This window comes from Pituophis catenifer, unplaced genomic scaffold (genome assembly GCF_029215685.1).
Source record: "Pituophis catenifer annectens isolate HBS135680 unplaced genomic scaffold, rPitCat1.0.hap2 SCAF_3, whole genome shotgun sequence".
Taxonomy (NCBI): domain Eukaryota; kingdom Metazoa; phylum Chordata; class Lepidosauria; order Squamata; family Colubridae; genus Pituophis; species Pituophis catenifer.
Genome location: NW_027256883.1, coordinates 107,526,095 through 107,550,128, shown reverse-complemented (window position 1 = coordinate 107,550,128; position 24,034 = coordinate 107,526,095). Strand labels below are relative to the sequence as shown.

General features: G+C 38.7%; 1 protein-coding gene across 2 annotated transcripts in view; it reads right to left on the bottom strand.

Annotated features, from left to right (window-relative positions):
• The window catches only part of FIRRM (FIGNL1 interacting regulator of recombination and mitosis), a 56,175-nt gene that overhangs the window by 6,985 nt on the left and 25,156 nt on the right, over window positions 1–24,034 (bottom strand). For both annotated transcript variants that reach the window (XM_070939190.1, XM_070939191.1), the window contains 13 exons: window positions 23,846–23,984; window positions 23,209–23,289; window positions 20,491–20,555; window positions 15,237–15,385; window positions 14,488–14,617; window positions 13,915–14,101; window positions 13,239–13,321; window positions 12,944–12,995; window positions 12,104–12,193; window positions 10,105–10,290; window positions 9,422–9,544; window positions 8,691–8,786; window positions 7,345–7,458 (listed from right to left, as the gene is read on the bottom strand). In XM_070939190.1, the coding sequence (XP_070795291.1) occupies window positions 7,345–7,458; window positions 8,691–8,786; window positions 9,422–9,544; window positions 10,105–10,290; window positions 12,104–12,193; window positions 12,944–12,995; window positions 13,239–13,321; window positions 13,915–14,101; window positions 14,488–14,617; window positions 15,237–15,385; window positions 20,491–20,555; window positions 23,209–23,289; window positions 23,846–23,984 (1,495 nt within the window). The remainder of the gene's footprint in view (window positions 1–7,344; window positions 7,459–8,690; window positions 8,787–9,421; window positions 9,545–10,104; window positions 10,291–12,103; window positions 12,194–12,943; window positions 12,996–13,238; window positions 13,322–13,914; window positions 14,102–14,487; window positions 14,618–15,236; window positions 15,386–20,490; window positions 20,556–23,208; window positions 23,290–23,845; window positions 23,985–24,034) is intronic.

Sequence of the window (24,034 nt, the reverse complement as noted above, 5' to 3'; positions counted from 1 at the left end):
TCTGTGCGCAGTGAGCTGGGTGGAAGATATCTTTATTATTTCATTCCAGAGAATGGCTCAAAACAGGAAGCTTGACCGGAGGTTATCTGGTTGGTGTGTCCATTCCACACGAATAAGTTACCTCTATGACACTTAATCACAAAATTGGATGGGAAGATCTTGTCTAACAACAAATGGGCAGGTAAAATTGGCAACATGCTATACACCACAACGGAACTTGACATTGTTCCTTCATTCACCAGAGTTTCAATTGGTGAGCCTCTCATTTCACTGAGCGACAGTGTTGTAAAGGATCTCTCTACTGATCAAGTGTATGGATATAGGATCACACAGGCAATATGGACAGGAGAACTTCCCACAGATCTGGGAAGTTTGGCTTGGTCCCATAAGCCATTCATGCAGATTGACAACGGCAAATAGGCTTTGTCGAATATGGGCTTCAAAACATGGCTTTAAAGGCCAAACTCTCCAAAAGTTAAGAATGATAGTGGTATACATAATTCGTGTGTACTACCCTTGCTGATTCAACATCAAAGTAAAACATTCCTGGATTGAAGGCCCACGTCATGTATTGTTCCAGCTGCAGCAAGTCAGACTGCAAAAGGCTGTAGTAGATGCTGTTTTGCCAACCATGCAACGCTCAGTATGGTATGCTTTCAGTGAAATGATAATCCAGACACTCTTGTGTTCAGATGCCATTCAAGAGGAGAGCTGGTGTGCAAATGATCATTGACTTGAGGAGAATAGGATAGGATAGGATAGGATAGGATAGGATAGGATAGGATAGGATAGGATAGGATAGGATAGGACAGGACAGGACAGGACAGGACAGGACAGGACAGAGTTGGAAGGTACCTTGGAGGTCTTCTAGTCAACCCCCTGCTTAGGTAGGAAACCCTACACCACCTCAGACAAATGGGTATCCAATCTCTTCTTAAAAACTTCCAGTGTTGGAGTATTTACAACTTCTGGAAGCAAGTTGTTCCACTGATTGTTCTAATTGTCAGGAAATTTCTTTAGTTCTAAGTTGCTTCCCTCCTTGATTAGTTTCCAACCATTGCTTCATGTCCTACCCTCAGGTGCTTTGGAGAATAGCTTAACTCCTTCTTTGTGGCAGCCCCTGAGATATTGGAACACTGCTATCATATCACCCCTAGTCCTTCTTTTCATCAGACTAGACATACCCAGTACCAGCAATTGTTCTTTGTATGTCTTAGCCTCCAGTCCCCTAATCATCTTTGCTACCCTTCTCTGCACTCTTTCTAGCATCTCAACATCCTTCTTACATTGTGGTGACCAAAACTAGATGCAGTATTCCAACTGTGGCTTTCCCAAGGTATTATAAAATGGTATTAACACTTCACGTGACCTTGATTCTATCCCTGTTTATGCAGCCTAGAACTGTGTTGGCTTTTTTTGGCAGCTGGCTCATATTTAAATGATTGTCCACTAGGACTCCAAGATCCCTCTCACAGTTACTACTATTGAGCAAGGTACCACATATACTATATCTGTGTATTTTGTTTTTCTTGCTTAAATGTAGAACATTACTTTTTTCACCATTGAATTTCATTTTGTTAGATAGCACCCAATGTTCAAGTCTGTCAAGATCCTTCTGTATCTTATCTTCCTAGCCTATCTTCTGGAGTGTTGCCTATTCTTGCTAGCTTGGTGTCATTTGCAAATTTGATGAGTTCCCCATCTATCTCTTCGTCCAAATCACTGATGAAGATGTTGAAGAGTACTGGGCCTAAAACAGAGCCTTGGGGTACCGCACTGCATACTTCCCTCCATGTAGATGCAATTCCATTAAGGACTATACCAGTGGTTCTCAACCTTCCTAATGCCACGACCCTTTAATACAGTTCCTCATGTTGTGGTGACCCCCAACCAGGGGTGCGTTCTAAATTTTTTTACTACCGGTTCTGTGGGCGTGGCTTATTTTGTGGGCGTGGCTTGGAGGTCATGTGACCAGGTGGCCATGGCTATGTGTATAGGGACTACTCAGAAGGCTGAAAAAAGTCATTTCTGACAGGTCCTCGCACTTTTGACTGGTCCTCACACTTATGACCATACTCACATTTATGCCTGTGCAGCATTCTTAACAAACATGTCACTCATTTCACAACTACTTCTCTTCAACATGGTATAAGATAGGGCAAAAAACGTAAAATGTGAGGACAGTCGTAAATTCGAGGACTGGTCAAAAGTGCGAGGACCAGTCAAAAATAACTTTTTCAGCCCTCTGAGTAGTCCCTGTGCACAAAAGGACTACCCAGAGGGTTGAAAAATGTGATTTCTGACAGGTCCTCGCACTTTTGACCGGTCTTCGCAGTTATGACTGGTCATCATTTATGCCCATTGTACCATTCTTAACAACCATGTCACTCATTTCACAACTGCTTCTCTTCACCATGGTGACAAGATAGGGCAAAAACGTAAATTGTGAGGACAGTCGTAAGTTCGAGGACTGGTCAAAAGTGCGAGGACCAGTCAAAAATAACCTTTACAGCCCTCTGAGTAGTCCATATGCATAAAAGGATACAGCAATAGAGAGGGATGAAGGAAGGGAAGGGAAATTAGAGTAGGAGTGAGGATAAGAGAGGGAGGAAGAGAGGAGAAGGAGAAAGAAAGAGGAAGTAGGGAGGAGAAGAAGAGGGGGGGAAGAGAAAGTAAGAAGGAAAGAAAAGACAGAGGTGGTAGGTTTGAGGAGAAAGATTGCTGTACAATAAAAAAGATGAAAGGGAAGAAAGCCCTAAAGATATAAGATAAAGAATGAATTGTTAAACTTTAAAGAATAAAAGAGAACAAATAGGAATAAACAGCAATAATTAGAAACACACATACAAACATACAATGTATTTTCTTTGAACAGAGTATTTGGCCGGTTCACAAATTTAAATTTAAATTTAAATTTATCAAATCCCTTACTGAAGTCCAAGTAAATTATATCGACAGCATTCCTCTGGTCCACTAATTCTGACACTTTGTCAAAGAATGCAATAAGATTAGTCTTGGCATGATCTGTTTTTGACAAATCCATGTTGGCTTTTAGTTATTACTTTGTTTGCTTCTAGGTGTTTGCTGATTTGTTGCTTGAGTATCTTTTCCAGAATCTTCCCTGGTATTGAGGTCAGGCTGATAGGTCTGTAGTTTCCTGGATCTATTTTTTTTTTCCTTTTTTGAAAATGGGAACTATATCAGCTCTTTTCAGTCCTCTGGCAGTTCCTCGGGGCTCCAGGATCTTTGAAAGATATAGTTCAGTGGTTCTGAAATCTCGTCTGCCAATTCCTTCAGAATCTTAGGGTGTAATCCATCTGGTCCTGGTGATTTGAACTCTTTTAGGGTAGACAAGTGCTCACTTACCATTTTCTTCCCTATTTTAACTTGTCTGTTTTTGTGGTGCTATTTTTGGTAGGTTGGACTGTTTTTTCCCTTTGTGTAAAGACAAATGCAAAAAACAAGTTAAGTAGTTCTGCTTTCTCCCTGTTGCTTGTCACCTTCTTGTCACTTTCTCCCAGCAATGGACCAATTGTTTCCTTGACTTTTTTCTTGTTTTTAACATGTTGGAAGAAGCTTTTTTTGGTTATTTTTTACTTTTGTTGCAAGTCTTTGTTCATTGTGAGCCTTAACTTTCCTCACTTCATCTTTGCAGGCGTGGAATATTTGCTGATATTCTGCCCCTTTCCACTTTTTCTACTTGGCGTTTTTGTGTTTCAATTTGTCAGAGAGTTCTTTATGCAGCCATGCTGGGTTTTTTTGAGCTGTTATTTTTCTTCTTCATACTATGCTAGACAGAGCTTTTATTGAAGATAATGACGTGCTGGGAGATTTTGCTGTATGTGCAAGAAAAACGCTTTAAATCAACACCAGAGTATCTACTTTGATGGAGCTGATTGACTGGTCTAAAGGTGTATATGAGCTACCTTTGATGTGCAAACTGACTGTAGCAGCATTAAAGAAGTTCATTGATGAACCAATGCAAGTACCACAATGGCCCTGTCATGCCCAATCAATAGAGAGATGTCTGAAACAGGTCCCAGAGGCAGCAAGCAGAGTGTATACACATGAGAAACGCAAGTCGGCAGCTGATGTCGAAGTACAAATCAAAGCAATGAAACGCGAGTTGATGAAACTCGCTTAAACATTTTTGTAACTCAGATAATTGCTTATTTATGTTAGTTTATGATTGCATGCTTTATTTTTTACTTAGCTAGATAAGTTTCATGCAGAAAAAAACTTTGAATTTTTGTAGCACAAGGTGTAATTTTGAGAAGATGAAAGTTAACAGTATTTGGGTTACAGGAGTCTTTTGTGGAGTATATAATCAGGCATGGATTTACCATACCAAGCTAAACATTGTACAATTGCAAAAAATAAAAGCAGATTTGAACTCTTGGTATAAAAACATGTATTTTAGAACTCCTCACTGAAAAAAATTGGAAAAAAATAATTTCCACCCCATTAAGTGAAACACTCTAAATTATAGTATGTTTTTTGTGACCTAACACTATCAATTTTCCAGTACTTGAAGAGAGAAAAACCAAACAAACACAGTCCTCACTGCCAAATCTGTACTTGAGATTTACCCAATCTTGCTTATTTTGATACATTTGTAAGAAACTTGAATTATTTCAAGTTGTTATGTGATTTACTAATCAGATTTTTATTCTAATCCAAATTCCATCAAAATGGATAGCTGGTTTTTAAATCTTTTGGTGGGGAAAAATGGTTGTAACTTCTGAAAGATTGAAAGAACCTGTCTACATTTTGGGGAAAGGGGGTTGGGGAGAAATAGGGAGATAGGTTAGTATGAACCTGTAGCTCTTATTCCAAAGAGATAACTGTGTCAACAACTCAGAATGTAGCAATTCAAACTATGATTTTCATTATTGCGACAAAGATAGTTTCAGACACCTATAGGAATTCTTGTAAAAGAGCAGGCAATAATCCCTGTACGTAATGAAACAAAACATCTATCTGAGAAAGAATTCCTGATTTTGACTCAGTTTATTTTTGTTCTCCACAATGTCACTGCATCACAAATGTCTTGCATGATCACTCTGTCATATGCTTTTGATGTTGAGCAGATATGCATTTTGATATATTGATCTGAGATAAGATATTTAAGGTTGTAGAGTTCTCTATAGTTCTGGGTTATAGGTATCTGCAGAAATATTTCCTATTAACATCAAGTAAATTGCTTCCTTTTCACACTATTAAGATTTGTCTTTGCTATTATGGACTAAGCCAAGGCAAGCACTCTCATTTCATTCAAACTTCTTGTTAGTTAAGTATTGCCAGTAAACTAAATTGGCCTCTTCATCTTCATATTCTATCAGAACAACTGGTTTGTCCATGGCTTTCTATGTAAAGATCTACCGAAACTTTGGCTTGACTTACCAACTAGACAGGAGAGTTAATTTGAATGTCACCTACAGTTCTGTAACTTCAATAATTATAATAGCTCATAATATCTTAATACATGTCTTTGATGTAGAGGACAGACTGGTTATCTGTAAATAATAGCACACTTTCCCGCTCCACTGGCCTCTATATTGGTTATTGAAGACTGAGAGAGAATTCTGCCTCCTGTCAACAACATTTCTCAGCTTTAGGACATTTTATCTAAATGTAGATCTGCATGTTTAGACTACAATCATTATTCCTCTTTGTATTAATACAGTATTCAGGAGCCAGTGCTGAAAAGTAACATCTCAACCACTATTCCTTATTTTTACTCTAGATTTAGATTTAGATTTTATTGAACTTCTATACCTATACATATAAACATTCTATACATATAAACCACAAAATTTAAGAACAATTTAAAAAACAAATATATAAAATTTGGCCCACAAAATTAAAAACTAACAAACACTCAATTTAAAAATTCCTATTAGGCCAGCCCGGCTTGTTGGAATAAAAGAGTTTTCAGGGCGCGGCAAAAGGTATGCAGGTTGGGGATCATATGAACCTCTAGGGGCAGCTCATTCCAGAGGGCTGGTGCCCCCACAGAGAAGGCTCTCCTCCGGGTGTCGCCAGTTGACACTGTTTGGCCGACGGCACCCTGAGGAGCCCCCCTCTGTGGGAGCGTATTGGCCAGTGGGAGGCTATCAGCGGCAGAAGGTGATCTCGTATATACCCCAATCCTAAGCCATGGAGCGCTTTAAAGGTGGTAACCAACACCTTGAATCGCACCCGGAAGACCACCGGGAGCCAGTGCAGCTCGCGCAGGAGAGGTGTTACATGGGTGCGCCATGTCGCCCCCATAATCACCCACGCAGCCGCATTCTGGACCAGTTGGGGCCTCCAAGTGCTCTTCAAGGGGAGCCCCATGTAGAGAGCATTACAGTAGTCCAGACGGGACATGACGAGGGCATGAGTGACTGTGCACAGGGCATCCCGGTCCAGAAAGGGACACAACTGGTGTATCAGGCGAACCTGATAAAAAGCTCCCCTGGCCACGGCCGTCATATGATCTTCCAAAGACAGCCGTGCATCCAGGAGAATACCCAAGTTGCGAGCCCTCTCTGAGGGGGCCAAGATCTCGCCCCCAATAGTCAGCAATGGAACCAGCTGACTATACCGGGACGCCGGGAGCCACAGCCACTCGGTCTTGGAAGGGTTGAGTCTGAGCTTGTTTCTCCCCATCCAGATCCGCACGGCCTCCAGGCACCAGGACATCATGTCAAGGGCATCATTGGGATGGTCCGGGTGGAGATGTACAGCTGGGTGTCGTCAGCGTACTGGTGGAACTTTACCCCGAAACCACAGATGATCTCACCCAGCGGCTTCACATAAATGTTGAACAGAAGGGGCGAGAGGACTGACCCTTGTGGCACCCCACAAACAAGGCACCTCGAGGTCAACCTCTGTCCCCCTGCCAACACAAATTGCATACGGTCGGAGAGGAAGGAGGAGAACCACCGCAAAACGGTACCCCCCCACTCCCAACCCCTCCAATCGTCACAGCATGATACCATGGTCGATGGTATCAAAAGCCGCTAAGAGGTCTAATAGAACCAGGACAGAGGAACAGCCCCTGTCCCGAGCCCTCCAGAGATCATCAACCAATGCGACCAATGCCGTTTCCCTGCTGTACCCTGGCCTGAAGCCCGACTGGAACGGATCTAGATAGACAGCTTCATCCAGGTACTGGGGAAGTTGTCACGCCACCACACTCTCAACAACCTTCGCAACAAAGCGAAGGTTGGAGACTGGACGATAGTTCGCTAATACAGCCGGGTCCAGGGAGGGCTTCTTCTATAACTGTTCCAAAGATTACATCAAAGAAAATACATACAGAAAAGAGAGAACAGAATGACAGTTCTCTTTATTTACCTGGAAATCTGGAGGAATAATAGGTCTTCCCACTGAAGAAAGAAAATCTAACACTGCAATCACAACATGATCAGGGGAATTCAATTGCAAAAGGGAAGTTTGTAGTGAAAGTATCTATGGAGAAAATAAGTATCAAACAAGAAAAATTGCAGAAAATAAATTATACTGAATAATTTTTGATGCTGCTTTTTATGATCAAGATTCAATTTGCTCATTTATCCTTTCTTCCTTTTTATAAGATAAACTGCTTACCTTTAGCTCATGAAGACACTATTGCATATAATATTCAGTAAAATAAAAAAATGAATGCTGAAGCATTCTGAAAAACTCATTTATGTAAGTAGCAGCTCATTTTGGACTGAATTTATACTTTCTCTCAGAACTGCAATAGTCCTATCTTGTTTTGTGAATATCACACTCTCACACATATGTTATTGTTTGATTTGTACTGATTTTATGCTAACACAGAAAGAGAATTCAATGTCATCAATATATTGTAACACTATACCCATCCAAAATGTGAGCCTAAATTAAAATGGAACAAAATTATAGGTGGTCCTCTGTTAACGACAGCAATTTCATTATCGAATTTCCATCATTAATGGCACGGTTCTAAAGTACAATGTCATGGGGCTACACCGGTTACCAACAGCAGTTCTGGCAGTTCTGATTGCCATCATTAAGCAAATCCTGCACTCTCATTAAGCAAGAAAAGCACGGCCACATTTGTGACATATGAAAAATTAAGATTTAATAAACAAATCATAGAAATAGGACGGTGATGGTAATTGTGAAATTGTAATTGTATTTTTAGCCTTAAGAAAACATGGAGGAAGATAGCAGAATTCAAATACCAGAAAAGATGTTACACAGAAGAAAGTAAAGACATGTTTTTTCTTGTTCTAGAGAGTGGGTCATAGAAAAAACTTTTTTAAAAATTAGAGGACAGAAGATTCTGATGGCAAGTTAGAAAGACCTTTCTAACAGTGAGAGTGTTTTGATAGCAGAACCAGTTACCAGAAATAGAGGGCTCAACTTTACTGATTGTGTTCAAATGTAGGCTAGCTATCATTTGTCTCAGATGTTTTAATTTGGAGTTATTCACTGAACAGGGAAATTAACGAACTTTGGGAAGCATGAAGTAGTTTGGCTTATTCGTTACCAGACTTTCCACAATTTGATAAAGAATGGCAGGAATGTGGCATTTTCATATTCCCACAATTGATATAACCCCAGATTATTTATTTATACATTATGTATATTTAACTAAAACTAGCTTTGAAAAACAGTACATTAGTCAATTGTGCATCTAAATCAAGCCTACCACCCACCAAATCTTTTCTTACCTGAATTAGCAACTGTGGTTCTAATCTTTCAATGAACAGCTGGAGAAGCTGAAGTGTCAAGCAAAACGTCTGCTGGAAACAGGCTAGACTGGATATCTTAATTGATAGAAGTAACATTTTGTGTCACCCCAAGCTCCCATTTCTCTGTTTAAACAAGATTCTGGAACTACACATGCAGTTGCTAATATTAACGTCAGGAAGAGATACATAATTTCTTTGTTGCAGCAGTCAGTTTTATTATTGATCAACTACTTGGCTTATTAAAATCCATATTTTAAAACTTACAGAGTAGGTACCCTTCTTGAATATTGAATTATGAATTAAACTACCTTTTAAATAAGAGGATACAGTTTAAAAAATTATTCTCCATTGGCTTCTAAGATTTCAGGGAACATGGTAGTGATAAAAGGAGAGAGGCTTAATACATTTATTTCATAGAAAATGGAGAAAAAAACCATGCCATTGAAAACGGTCATTTTGCCAAAGATAAATTGGGACTACACAGAATATTTTTCTTCTGGCACACAACAGATATTGCAATCACATTTTATATGATGTGATGTTTGATTTGTCCTGGGAAGCTATTACAATGAGGTAGAACTCCAGGTATTAAAACAAAAAGCAGGAACAAGATGGAATACGATTTCCATTTCACTAGCAAAAATATTTTATATCTCCCTCATTATATCTAAAGAAGTCAAGCAAATGCAGCTGAAATTAACATTCTTTACCTGCGTAGCTGACAGATGGACTGCAATCTGGCCAAGAGCTCCCATCAGTGCTGCTTGCTCTTCCTCCTTCAGGGTCTCCCTAGCACTCTGGCACATAGATAGCAAGGCTGAGAGAGCCATGTTCTAGGAACCAAGGGAAGAATTGTAAGAAGATAGAAATAATATAAGAGTCATCTTGCAACAGAACAACTCCTCCAGTATGGAGTTCTAATGAAATTATCTTCCAAGATTAAATGCCTACAGCAGTGCTTTAGTACAAGAATTTAAAGAGAAGTTCAGGGGCTATAAAACCAAAAATTAAGGTAAATCAATTATGTTGGGTTTTTGTTGGAATATTCGGTTCTCTAAAAGCAGCAGAAGCTATTTCTGTACGCTCTGGTTTTCTCTGCAACCACAAGGAGGAGGAAAATAACTGCGCTCTCTTTCAAGTAATAGCTTTGTAATTCAGAACTTTCCATCCTTCATGGAGATTCACTGCAGTAGATGGTGCTGGATACAGTCAGGCCACTCTTCTTTATAAAGCCAGGAATCATTAAATCCCATATTATGAAAAACCACAGGATATTGGTCTATCTGTCTATATGTGCAAGATTCTCAGAAAAGATGGGAACTAAGGAAGACAAAACAACCCCCATGAGTTTTTAATTCATAAAAAGAATCCTTAGATTCACACTTTTTCTTACTATTTGTGGAAGTTCATTCAATGACTTTTCACTATTCAGCCACTCCTGACATCGCACAAGTCCTGCCACAAAAAGTTCATGAGCAACCTGATGTCTATGTAATGGTAACAGAGCCTGGAGAGAAAGGTGTTGCCACAGTAGTAAGTTCTCAGAATCTTTTGGAAGAAACTTTTGGGTGAATTTTAACTATAAAGAAATGAAAAAAAAAGCATGGGATAAACGCTGCATGAAAGTGGAAAAAATTCAACAATTTACTCTTCTATCCAGAATATAGCTGTCTTCCACCCACAGCAATAACTCTAAAATATATTTATACTTTTAACACTAAAAGAAAAGGCTGAAAAGAAATCTTCAGTCAGTTAGATGCTCTGAGGAATGCAATTTTAACAACCTTTCCACAGTGACTTTTTTGGAATTACATTCAACTAATTACATTCCTCTTCTCATACAAATACAAGCAAGACCCTATCACAAGCTACCAATGTCACTTTTAGGCTATCATCATTTATAAGCTGTTTAAATACAGAAAGCCAAAGAGGCTTCTGCCTAGTTTTCAGAAGAGTGTTTTTGTTTTGTTTTGTGGGAAGGGCTCTGATTTTTAAGTTATGCAAAACCTATTTGGGGACTTATACAATAATTTCCATTTATTGGTTGTCTCCAAATGATGGGAATTGTGACATTAATTTCAGTAATATTTATGACAGGAGCCCTGGGAATGCACAGAAGCCTATTGGCTGCTGTCTACCCTGCTCTAAGATATTCTAAATTATATCATGAGCAGCCACAAAAGGCACATGATAGAAACACAGAGGCCACAATGAAGAACATTGAAAGGTATTTCTAGCCATCTTAAATATTTCATACCAGGTGGAAAAGTAATTGATAGTCAAATTAAGGGAAAAGAAAATCTTCCTTTTTCATTCCATGTTATAATTAATCATCAGAAATAAAGTGTCCTGCAATAATGAGCAAGTATACCGTGTTTCCCAAAAAATAGGACATGTCACGAAAATAAGACCAAGCCTGATTTTTGGGGTGGGCATAAATATGCGCCCTCCCCAAAAAATAAGCCCTAGTCAAGGGGTGGGCATGGCCAGCACAGAAGGCAGCCTTTCCCTTCCCCAGTCACCTCCTGGAGGTTCAGCCCCTTAATTGCTGCCTGCTGATCAGCTAAGCCAGCGAGAGCTGTGCAACTCGGCCTAGATATCCAGAGCACCTCCCCAGCTGCCGGCCTCCTCCCCTTTTCCTGCCGATCTTTCTTTACTTGGGATCGCATCCCCAAAATGCTCCATCCGAAGCCTTCAGCCTTGCAATTCTGGAAGGGGCATCTGTGTTGTGATCCCAAAGAAAGAACGGTGTGTGTGTGTGTGTGTGTGTGTGTGTGTGTGTGTGTGTGAGAGAGAGAGAGAGAGAGAGAGAGAGGGAGGGAGGGAGGGAGGGAGGGAGGGAGAGAGAGAGAGGGAGGGAGGGAAACCGCTGTGACATTTCTTGAAAGCAGCAACCAGCCAGAAAAGGGCATGTCCTCTCTAAGCGAAAGGGCGCGCTGCAGGAGCCTCAGGCCAGGGAGGCAGCGACCGAAAGTGGTGAGGCTCTGGACGGGTTTGGCTTGCTGCTATGAGCGAATTTGTGCGCGCCTCTTGGCTGGTTTGGCTCAAGGGGAGGGGAGGCTGCGCGGAGAGCTTGGAGAGGGGCGGTCGAAGGAAAGCGCGGGCGGGCAGGCTAGGGGAAGCGCCGCACTGGGCCTTTAAGCCTTCTCCCCCTCCCCACCTGCCACCCCCAAATTGTGCCCCAAAATAATAAGACCCCCCCGAAAATAAGGCCAAGCCCTTATTTCAGGCTTCAAAAAAATATAAGACAGGGCCTTATTTTTGGGGAAACACAGTATTTTACCATTCATTGCAAACAAACAAAAAAACCTGATTCATATTAGCTAGTGAGTTGATATTCACATTGAAGAAGGATAGCTCAATATTTATAAGCTGACGCAGGTGAGACTTGCCTGGTGATCTGGGGCCATCAGAAAGAGCAAACGTCGTAATAGCACCCCTAGGAAAGAGACTTGATAACATTCAGCAGGACAAGCTTTTACCTAAATTTGAACACAAAACAGATGGTTTTTAAACGAAACAATATTTAATCAACTTCATCTGAATGCCCAGGATCTGCACCTATGCACAGATTGGCCTAATTTTAGGCAGCAATTAATCCATCATCATATTTATCTCAACATTTATAAATTCATCATCAGAAATGCAAAATCTCTGCCATAAAGACTATCTAGCCTAACTGACCAAATCAATCTCTTCAAATGCACTTATTTTGCTTTCATAAGAAGAGTTTCTTCTTATTCAGAAGTTTAATATCAAAGCACACAAAAAACAAGAAATGGTTTAGTAAAGGTCCCGACAACTTAAGTAAAAATACAAAACACATTTTAAAAAAACTGAGCACTCCAAAAGAATTTCACCCAAGTAGCAACATTTCAGGGAAAGAGCCCCAAGAGAAACACTGGCTTGGCCAGGAATACAGCTTTAAGTAATCTGAAAGCACTCAGTTTAGATATGTGCCCATCATCACCAATGCAGTAATCAATTTGACTATTTTTTCTTTTACTCCTGTTTTTCTAAATTACAAAAGCAGCATTTAGCATTTTGTGTATAAGCAAGTCAGGCAAAGGAGGGGAGAAATTAGCATTTCCCTATTATTATAAAATAACACTTTCTAAGGTATCAAAAACTCTGGAATTAGACCATTTAAACTTCACATTGTTCTTTGCCTGACTTTACTATTTCTGCTTAGTTCAAATTAGCTTTTTATAAGAAAACCAAATGCCGCTTACCACGTGTGCTATTATAAATGCATGGTGTGCACATAGGTCTTCTGTTCCATACCTAGAAGATGAGAAAGACAGCAAGATTAGTATATAAATCCATGACCAGTCAATCACTATTACTCTGGAATGATCTTTCAATGGGAACATCTGAATTCAAATTTTCATTTAGTTCTAAGCAAGCGCATTTTTACCCTGAATGGAAAAAAATGGAATAACTGTAATGTAAGGGATAAGTAGATAAGCAGCTCTTGTGTCACCCTTTGTTGTAGCTCCTCATCCTTCAGCACACCTTTGATCTTACCGGGCAAGGAAGCACCAGACATCCATAGCTAGGAGAGCCATGATCATATTTGGACCTAATACAGTTTCCAGCAGGAAAGATTCCTAAACATTAAACAGATAACAAACAGACACAGAGAAATCAAAAGTTGGTTTTTTAATTATCATCCCATAGGCAGTAAAGAGAAAAGGCAGACTCCCAGCTGAATAGAACTACAGAAAAATACTTTAGGATCTGACTAGCAGCTTTGAGCGTATTTTGAAATTATACATAATAATTGTTGCATTAAGAAATCATGATTCCATTAGGGAGAAAGCAGAGGTGGGCTGCTGCCAGTTCAGACCGGTTTGGATGAACCGGCAGTTCCGACCAGTAGCTGGGCCAGCCCACCTGCCCTGGCGCTATCCCGTTGTATGTAATTGCTGTTTTTTTAGGCCACGCATGAGCAAAGTGAGCGAGCGTGCATGTGGGGAAATGGATGGAGGAAAGAGCAACAATGTACTAAAAGGTGAAGCTAATAAGAGCTCAATTTTAATAATGATAATATATTGTGTGCATTTCTTTTATTTTTAAATCAGTTATTGATGTACTAGTGTAATCCACATTAGTGAAGCATGATCTATCCAAATCTCCCAAAATAAATGCCTGATTTTAAAGTTTAAAAACTCTTCAAGTTAAGAGTTGCAATATTCCTTACCAGTAAATGGAAATGTGAAACTGAGAGGGATGTTATAAAGGTACACAAGTGGATGCAAACATAGTGGTAAAAGGTGAGAGGGCCCTCAGCTTGTTCTGTCTCTGTTGCTCTTTGCAAGAAGACAGGAAGGGAGAGCTCACTAGGGCACTGCTGAAGACTAAGCAATAAGGCTGCAAACAAGGGCAACCTGTGAGGAAACAGAACAAAAGAGTTCATACTCTACAAAGTTCCTTGGTACTCGTCCTCACACATCACTAAAACAAATAGAGACTGAAGCGTATTATTAATCACTAGATTTCTGGAAAAAACAAACTGAAGGATGACACCAATTATATAAGTCAAATATAAGTTAATATGTCATCATTAATATCGTAAACAGACTAATTTAAAACTCAATGTTGAATTTCACTTGCTTCATTAAAACCAAATACTACATTTCCTTCACTAGAACAATATAATCTGTTTTCATAAAGTAAGTTCAGGACGTGTCAAGGTCTTGGCTTATCAGCAGAGAATAATCAGGCTCAAATACAACCACATATGCCAACACAGATTCATGGCAGTAGAAAGCACCTGGGAATCTCTTCTGGGAGCTGACTTCCTCTGTTCCACAGGGCCTGCACATCCTGGGGCTGGGATGGTAACATCTCCATTAGAGAAAGAAGAAGCTGACACTGTGGAAAATGCAGCTCAGGAGAGAGAGCTGAAGTTTGGAATTTGGAAAAATAGACAGCAAATACATTTTGATTAAATAAATAACAAAATAAATACATAATTTGTATTGCCTTCTCAAGTTTGTCAAGTCTAACTAATCCACAAAAATGTACAGCCCTAAAAATACTAGAATTTATATCTTGATAGTGCATGGAACTGAAATTTGTAATGACAACCTAAACTATCTTACTAAGAAAACTATATTTTAAAAATATTTGCTATACATTTTCCAAAAGTTTAAACTGTATTTTTCTTTCTTTCCTGCTTTGGTAGTTAATCTCAGTTCTAATTAGCAGTTTGAAGAGTTAGAACCAATCATGATTACTCATGCTTGAGCTACGATGTATCTATAAAAGTAAAGAAATCAGATGCAGCTAACATATTTCTTACTTTATTTTTGTCTGAAAATCCCATTAGCTAGAAGAAAATAAAAAAAAACTTGAATTAAGCAGATTATGTCAACATTAGATTTGAAAATGCACGCAATACTGTTGCAGTGAGTCTATATTTTACAAGAGACGAATAAGGAAAAGAGCCTTTGTATATATAGTAATATTCCTTTGTGACAAGTTAAAATACTGGAGCATATTCAGGACTTTTAAACCTACCTAAAGTTTTACTTAACACGACTTCTACAAAAGGCCTAAAGGAAAGTAACGGGAGGAGGAGAGAATCCAGTGACATTAGGAATCCCCTGGCTATTTCATCCTGATGAGCCTCGGAAATCACCAGACCATGAAGACTTGGTGGAAACTTACTGTTGAAAAAGAATGCAGAGTGTCTCATTGCTGTATGCATTATGCAAGTCTCATTTCTTATACAGTACTTAACATGCCTTAACTATTGAGGTATAATATTAAATGAAAAAAAAATGAACTTTTAGGATTCAAAACAGTACATAGAGCCATTTACAGATTTTCAAATATCTTATTCCCAACTGATTAGAAGTTCAAGTTGCATTTAGCACTTCAGAAAGACCTTATAAGATAACCAATGTACTGCAAGGCATAAGCTATTGTGAGCTACAATTTAGTCAACACATATGGGAGGGCCTAATTGATATCAGATTTAAATATGCTGAGGTAGGGAGGAAAATTGAGGTAGTTTACAAAATCTTTACAAAATTGTTAGTCTTAAAAACTACAGGTAGTCCTCAACCTACGACCAAAATCGAGCCCAAAATTTCTGTTCCTAAGTGAGTTTTGCCCCATTTTACAATCTTTCTTGCCACAATTCCAGTTAAGGAATTGTCAAGTTAATAACCCAGTTAAGTGAACCTAGCTTCCCCATTGACTTTGCTTCTCAGGTTGCAAAAGGGGATCACATTACCCTGGGACACTGCAACCATCATAAATATGAGTCAGTTGCCAAGTGTGTAAATTTTAATCACATGACCATGGGCATGCCACAACAGTCATATGAAAAACAGTCATAAATCACTTTTTTCAGTGCTGTTGTAACTTCAAACGGTCACTAAATGAATGATTGTAAGCCAAGGACTATCTATATTACCAGACCATTTCTGATTATTGACATCTACAGACTAAAATGGTTCTCCTCCTGCAAATTCAGCATTTCCTGAATTACCAGGAAAGAATCACCAATGCATTCTTTTTTGTTTTGATTTGGCATACAGAAGGTGCTCAATTGCAATCTCCATTATTTCATGTAGAAATTAAACTTTTATGTGGGAATTAAACAGTTCAGGAATCGTTGGTCCAGGAATCAAATGGCTTCTTTCCATACTGTACTGTAAAGGATCTAAACCTTTGTTAGATTTATATCCCTTCTTTTTTATAAAAACTAAAGATATTGTTCAAAGCACTCCCACCTGTATTTTAGCTTTTTCTACAGTGGAAGTGAGACTGATATTGGATTACCATCACAGTCTGAAGCATCTTGCTCAATACTTTTTAATTAAGAAATTGTATAGCAATAAAGAAATCCAGGACAAATTTCTTGGGGGTGATCAATTGCCATGAGAGAATACAGATAGATTTCTCCAAGCTTGTAGGTTAGTTTCTGAACATTTCGTTACCAGGCTATGTAACATCTTCAGCAGAGTTTAGGGCATGTCAGTGTTGGTGTTCTTCTGTTTATAAGGGCTTCAGGTGTGTCGAGTGAGATCTTGTGATGGGCCAGCTATGTCTTGTGATGGGTCTTGTTAAGATTACATCAAGCCAGGGTCACTGGGAGGTGAACTGCTGGTGGGGGGGGGGGGTGTTGCATGGGTTGGTTGAGGGTTGATGCTGTCTCTGGTTGGCTGTGTGGTAGATTGGATTCTGAGGGGTTCGTAGGCTGGTTGTAGGTCAATGTGTCTATTGATGGAATTGCTTGTGGAGTGCCAGACTTCAATGAATTCACAAGTGTGGCGGGTGGTAGCGTGGCCAATGATCTTTGTGCTCCAATCGAACTGGTGCTGTTTGGTGTCAGTGTGGGTAGAGAGATTAAGGATTTGGGATCGTGGCGTTTGACTGCCAGGTAGTGTTCATGGGTCCTGGTTTTTAATTGATGTGATGATTGTCCTAGGTAGAATTGGTTTCAATTGTTACAGTTGATTTTGTAGATTACATTGTTTCTTTCATCCTTCTGTATTTGGTTCTGGATAATACCTGGTGGAGTGTGGCTGTGGATTTGTGGGCTATTGTTATTCCTAGGAGTTGGCGGATTCTGGCTGTCATTTCCAACACTCCTTTGGTGTACAGTAGGGTTAGTTTTTGCATGGTGGTTGGCTATGTGTTATGTTGTGATTTGGGTGGTGTGTGTCAGAATATGAAGGTTTTGGGATAGCCATTAGGGAGAAAGGCGTCCAACAGCCGTTTCTCTTCTGCTTTTCTTAGTGTTGTGGTGCTGTAGTGTGTCATGGTCTTTCTGAACAGGATTTGGACAGGATTTGGACACAGCTTCTGGTGTTTTGGAAAATAAGTTGACTCTTCTTTGTGACAGCCCCTCAAATTCTGGAATACTCCTATCATATCACCCCTAGTCATTCTCTTCTCCAGACTAGCCATACCCAATTCCTGCAACCGTTCTTCATATGTTTTAATCTCCAGGCCTTTAGTTGCTCTTCTCTGCACTTTTTCCTAAGTCTCAACATCTTTTTTGTAATGTGGTGACCAAAACTGGATCCAGTATTCCAGGTGTGATGTTATTAAGGATTTATTTTGCATTGCATGTTGGGATTTTCTCACAGAAGTTTTCATTTCAATACAGGGACATCATGACTGACCCATTCTTCTTGCAATGGGGTAAAATGCAGTCAGTGTATTTGCCTATAGAGGGCAAAGATCCTAAACTGACTCAAACTTGGCTAAGCAAGAAGTGGTGGTAGACAGAAATATGATAAAAAGTATTTGTTTATATGAAATAGTAATATGCAGAAGGACATTATCACACACTACATAAACATTGGGTGAATGGACGACATATGAATTTACTAAATAAATAAATAAATAAAATTTGAGCTTCTCTATCTTCAGTCTACTTTAATTTCTGTTCCAGTTCTGAATAATACAAAATTTAGGTGCTTTCCAGCCCATGATAGCTAGCATTCTCTCTTCTAGTGACCAATGTGTTTGCTGTATGTTTTTCAACTACCTGTTATCTAATAGGACAATCTGCTTCCCAAAGACTCCAAATTCAAAGATTTTTTTTCCTGGTTGTTAATACCCCCATTCATTTAACAATTAAATCTGAGGAACAGCAGAGAAGTAGTGGAATGGTTTTTGTTTGGAGATGTTATTGTTGCTATCTGAACCAGAGATCCCTTGAAACAGTATCTTGCTTACAGGAAAACAATTTAATATTTTTAAGTTCCATGGCTATGGAGGTTAGTTACATGTAAGGCATAGGATTTGGGAAGGCAGGCAATTATGCTTTTGCTTATTATAATCCATAATATAATATAATAAATATAATATAATATAATATAATATAATATAATATAATATAATATAATATAATATAATATAATATAATATAATATAATAACATAACATAACATAACATAACATAACATAACATAACATAACATAACAATAAATATAATATAATTAATATAATTGGACAGAAAATTAACGAACAAATACCGATTGAACAGGCTGGGTTTAGATCTTATCGGAGCTGTGTTGATCAGGTACTTAGTCTTACAAGCCATATTGAAAGCAGCTATCAGAATAAATTGAAAACATCTGTTGTATTTGTGGATCTCACAGCAGCATACGACACAATATGGAGGGAGGGCCTATTAAAGAAATTCCTCCACGCTGTTCCCTGTAGGACTATGGGCCGCCTAATAAATAACATGCTTTCAGCAAGGACCTTTCAAGTCATCATGGGTGACAAAATCAGTAAGCAAAGACACCTGAAAAATGGACTCCCTCAGGGCTCCGTGCTGGCTCCATCTCTATTTAATCTATACATTTCTGATATACCACCCACGATATCAAAAAAGTTCTCTTATGCTGATGACCTGACATTAGCATATAGCCACAAGGACATCGAAGCTACAGAAGGCGTACTTACAGCCGACCTTACAACTTTGAGCACATACTTCCACCAATGGAGGTTAATCCCAAGTGTAAGTAAAACAGTTACATCATGTTTTCACCTCAACAACAAATTGACAAAAAGAGAACTCAATGTATACCTAAATAACAAACTGCTTCCATACGAGGCAACACCAAAATACCTGGGGGTCACCTTAGACAGGACCCTATCCTTTAAGAAACATATCCAGAATATGGCTGCCAAGGTTAACAGCAGAAATAACATCCTACAAAAACTATGCGGAACAATTTGGGGAGCTTCAGCCCCAACTCTCCGATGTGCAGCCCTCGGGCTTTGCTACTCTGCAGTGGAATACTGTGCACCTGTATGGATAAACAGCTCACATACAGGACTTACTGATGTTCAATTTAACCATACGATGAGGCTAATTACTGGGTGCATAAAATCTACACCTAGTTACTGGTTACCAGTTCTTAGTCACATACTCCCCCCGCATTTACGACGACAAGAAGCTCTCATTCGGGAGTATAGTAAGATCCTATTAAATTCCTCTCTACCCATACATGGATACATTCCTGATTTCTTAAGATGCCGATTAAAGTCAAGAAATCCACCAATCTTGACAGCGCGTAAGTTGATGGCCGATCATCAGAACACCACACAAAAGTGGATGGAGGCGTGGAATAGCTGTTCCCCCCAAGATGTCTCCGAGCATATCAGTCCTAGTAGTATACCTCCAGGATTTAGCCTACCCTGACACATATGGGTGACATATAATAGAATTAGAACAACTCATGGGGTGTGTGCTGACTCCCTGTATAAATGGGGAAAGACACCTTCAGCACAATGTGATTGCGGGCCCCCTCGACAGACTATCCAGCATATAGTGAGGGAATGCCCTAACAGAAGGTATCCAGGAGATTCTAGGGACTTCCTCTGCATAACAACGGCAGCTACTGACTGGATCTCCAAACTTGACATTAAACTTTGAAATGTTATTTCTGTTTTCCTTTTAGGTTTTCTTACTGTTTTTTTTTATTGTTTTAATTGTTTTTAACCTGTAAAAATGAAGTGTTTTAATACTGTGTGTGACCAACCATATGCTAAATAAATAAATAAATCCATAATATAGCAACACAATCACAGACTCATTCAGCATACTCAGCACTGGACTTTAGTTTATGTGGCTCATTTCTTGAATACCAAAAATTCCAGCTTTGTATTGTAATTCCAAATTTGAGAATCATATCTGGAAAATGGCTTTCAAATTAGTTCCATATTCCAAGCTCAGAAAACAGATAGAGGGAGCATTCTACAGTAAAATCAAAGCGTTATTAGCTATGTTTCATTTACCTGTATATTTGAAGATATGTCTGGTGAAGCTGATAGCAAGAATCTACTAGGAATGAAGTGAACTCCTATAAAGTAAACAGTGTTAAACAGTGTTAAATACAAATGCCAAAAACTCCAAAACCAATGAGAGGGGATACTGAGCAACAGTAAACTGGAATTGAAGGCCAAGAGTCCAGATAAGGTTGTGCTCTCTCTAGAATCTATGGATTGGAAATGCTCTTTAATCCTTAGTTATGTTGGCACCTGTGATGAAAAACCTATTTGTGCAATTATAACTAGTATGCTACTTCAAATTTAGCAAATTTTATCCACAACCTGATCACACTCCATCTCAGCTGTTGTAATGTATGCTACTAAGATCCAGCCTTGAAAAGTTCAGCTGGTTCAAAACATGGTACAGCTCAGGGGTGAAATGCTCCCAGTTAAGACCGGATTTCCTTATCCGGTAGCGATGGCGGCGGGTGGTTCAGAGAACCGGTAGCAAAAATCCCTGCGCTCCCCCACCCCATGTCCAGCAGAGCCGCGAGATCATCAGAGACTTTTTTTTTTTTAAATTTTTAAAAGCATTTTTTCTACCACCTCTTTGGCTGAAAAAAATGCTTTCAAAAGTAAAAAAAAAAAAAAGCCTCTGATGATCACGCAGCTCAGCTGGGATCATCAGAGGCTTCTAAAAGCATTTTTTTTCTGCAACCTCTTCGGCGAAGAGGTTGTAGGGGGAAAAAATGCTTTCAAAAGCCTCTGGCTATCCCAACTGAGTTGCCTGATCGTCAGACGCTTCTAAAAGCATTTTTTTCTGCAACCTCTTCGGCCGAAGAGGTTGTAGGGGGAAAAAATGCCTTTAAAAACCTCTGGCGATCCCAGCTGAGTTGCCTGATCATCAGAGGCTTTTAAAAGCATTTTTTTTCTGCAACCTCTTCGGCTGAAGAGGTTGAAGAAAAAATGCTTTTAAAAGTAAAAAAAAAAAAAAGTTGGCCATGCCCACCCAGTCACATTAACCCCCAAGCCACGCCCACAGAACCGGTAGTAAAAAATTTTAGATTTCACCCCTGGTACAGCTAGATATAAACTAGCACAAAAAAGAAGAGTCAAATGTGCCTATAATGAAATATCTGCCCAGGCATGGTATTTAGCCCCGGCCAGACTAGCAAAAATATACCCCAATATACACCCCAACTGTTGGAAATGCGGCCACGGTCAAGGCACCTTCTTTCACATGTGGTGGACATGCCAGGAAGCGAAAGGATACTGGAACAAAATTAGGAGGTGGATAAATGAAATAATAGATGAAGATATTGAATTAACACCAGAGATTTTCCTCCTGGGAATAATAAAGAAGCCATATAGAAAGGAAATGATACATTTAATGATCCATATAATTACAGCCACCAGATTGGCATATGCACAGTACTGGAAAGAGAAAACTCAACCACCAGAAGAGCTTACAATTAAGAAAATACTCGAGTGCGCAGAGATGACTAAATTAACCTATGAATTAAATGATGAGAAGATAGTGTATTATTTGGTGTGGGAAAGGTGGTATAAGTGGTTGCATGATAAAATGAAAGGAAGACCTAAAGGTGTGCTAAATATTGATTAAAAGTGAGCTGAAATATCACCAACTATTATTTATGTAAATAGTTAAAACACTGTACATCTGATAGTAACTGAAAATATTATTATACTTATATGTTTTATGTCTTTGTTTGAATGTTTTGTTCTTTTTTTTTCTATTTTTTTATTTTTGTTTTGTTTGTAAAAAACCTCAATAAAGTTTCTATAAAAAAAAAAAAAAGAAATATCTGCCCAGGTGACTCATTGCTTTCCAAGTATTGTTTAGAATATTAGTGTTAACTTTTAAAAACCTGACTGGCTTACAGGGAACCATTTCTCTCATTTATCTAACTGGATACTAAACTATCCATTCTTTATCTCAGAGTCCATTTCTCTGGGGCAGAGGAGAGAACGTTGCTTCTGGCATTGCTCCCAGGTTGTGGGCTTCATTATCATAGAAGTTATTTTGCCCTCCCATTCTCTTTTGCCAGGGCTTTATTTAATTAATTGATGAATTAATAATAATTTAATTTTTTGTACTTTTAATTTTGTACTTTTAATTTTAATAATTAGTTAGCTGCTTTAGTAGCAGAAGACAGGATATAAGTCACATGAATAATTATAAAAAAAACCCACTGACTTAAAACTATGAATTTTAAATTTTGTTTCCTGCACAATCTTGAGGGTTACACAGAGTTTGGGCAAAGCAACAAAGAGACTTGCACATTAAATTAAAGATTCAGAAATCTAATGAAGTTTTCTTTTCTGTTATTGAGCAGCTTGTTGGTGCGTAACTGTCACTGTAGTTTGACATCATCTCTGATAAATGACAGGACTGCATTCACTGTTGGGGGCCAAATGATATGCAAGATCTCCTGGAAGCATTTTAAAGTTTAGAAATGGGGTTAATAATACACTTGCCAATATAATTTAATGTTACTTAGTTTGTAATGTAGTTCAGAATATTTCCATCAAGAAGTGTTTTTGTTGATTTAGAAGCACTACACGGAATACTATGATTAGTATTCAAATGGAAGATTTAGTGAAAAAGAATAGAACGAAGTTTGGCCATGTTCATTTGTAGCTTTGGGTAAAAAGTGCATGGCACCACCATTAGTAAGAATGCTAAATTATTTTAATAAAATTGAAGCCAATTACAACTCTTACCTTGATGTAGTGCATTAGAGAATTGGCAAAGAATCTACACAGTTTTATCGTTCTCTGGAATACCTTGTAATCAATAATCTCCTATTCAAAATAAAAATAAAAATAGAATAGTTGAAATGTACAGCACTATCAACACACTATAAAAATTATCTAAATTCAAGTTATCTCATTCCCACTCCTCTGGGATAAGTCAATTCAGGATAGGAACTGCGGCAATATAGAACAGAGGTCTTCTAATCACTGATGTGCATGATAATGACAATTTAATATGATCAGAAGAAGTGAGGAGGGAAACTCTTGGTTATATTATAACATTTGTGGAACAGATGCTAATATGTAAATTTAATAATCTGATACAAGTGCTTAAGAATTTTGAAAATAGGCTGATTTTTAACAAGATCTTTGCTTCCATTGTATGTCAGGCATTTTATGGCTAGTCTGAAAAAAATTATAATTTGTATGCCAGGATATAACATGCTTGATGTAAGAAAATTACATCATTTTTTCCATGAAGTCCCTGCTAAACCACTGCTTTACAGCACCAGATTAAGGCTTGGAGCCACACTAGTTAGGACCTGATACTTTTCCTCCCAAGATATCTGGGAGCATCAGTTTAAGGAAGTTTTAATTTATTCACCTGCGTTCCAGACAGTTTCATGTGTTCAGCCAGCTGCAAGCAAGATTGGAAAGAAAACAAGATGTCCTCACAAAGTCCACTAAAGATATCTGAATGTTTCAAACTGTCCTTTATTAAGGATTTGTGCTTGAGAATCTGCCTGGCAAAGACAAATATTCAACAGTTCTTAAGTGATCATCAGATTTGGCA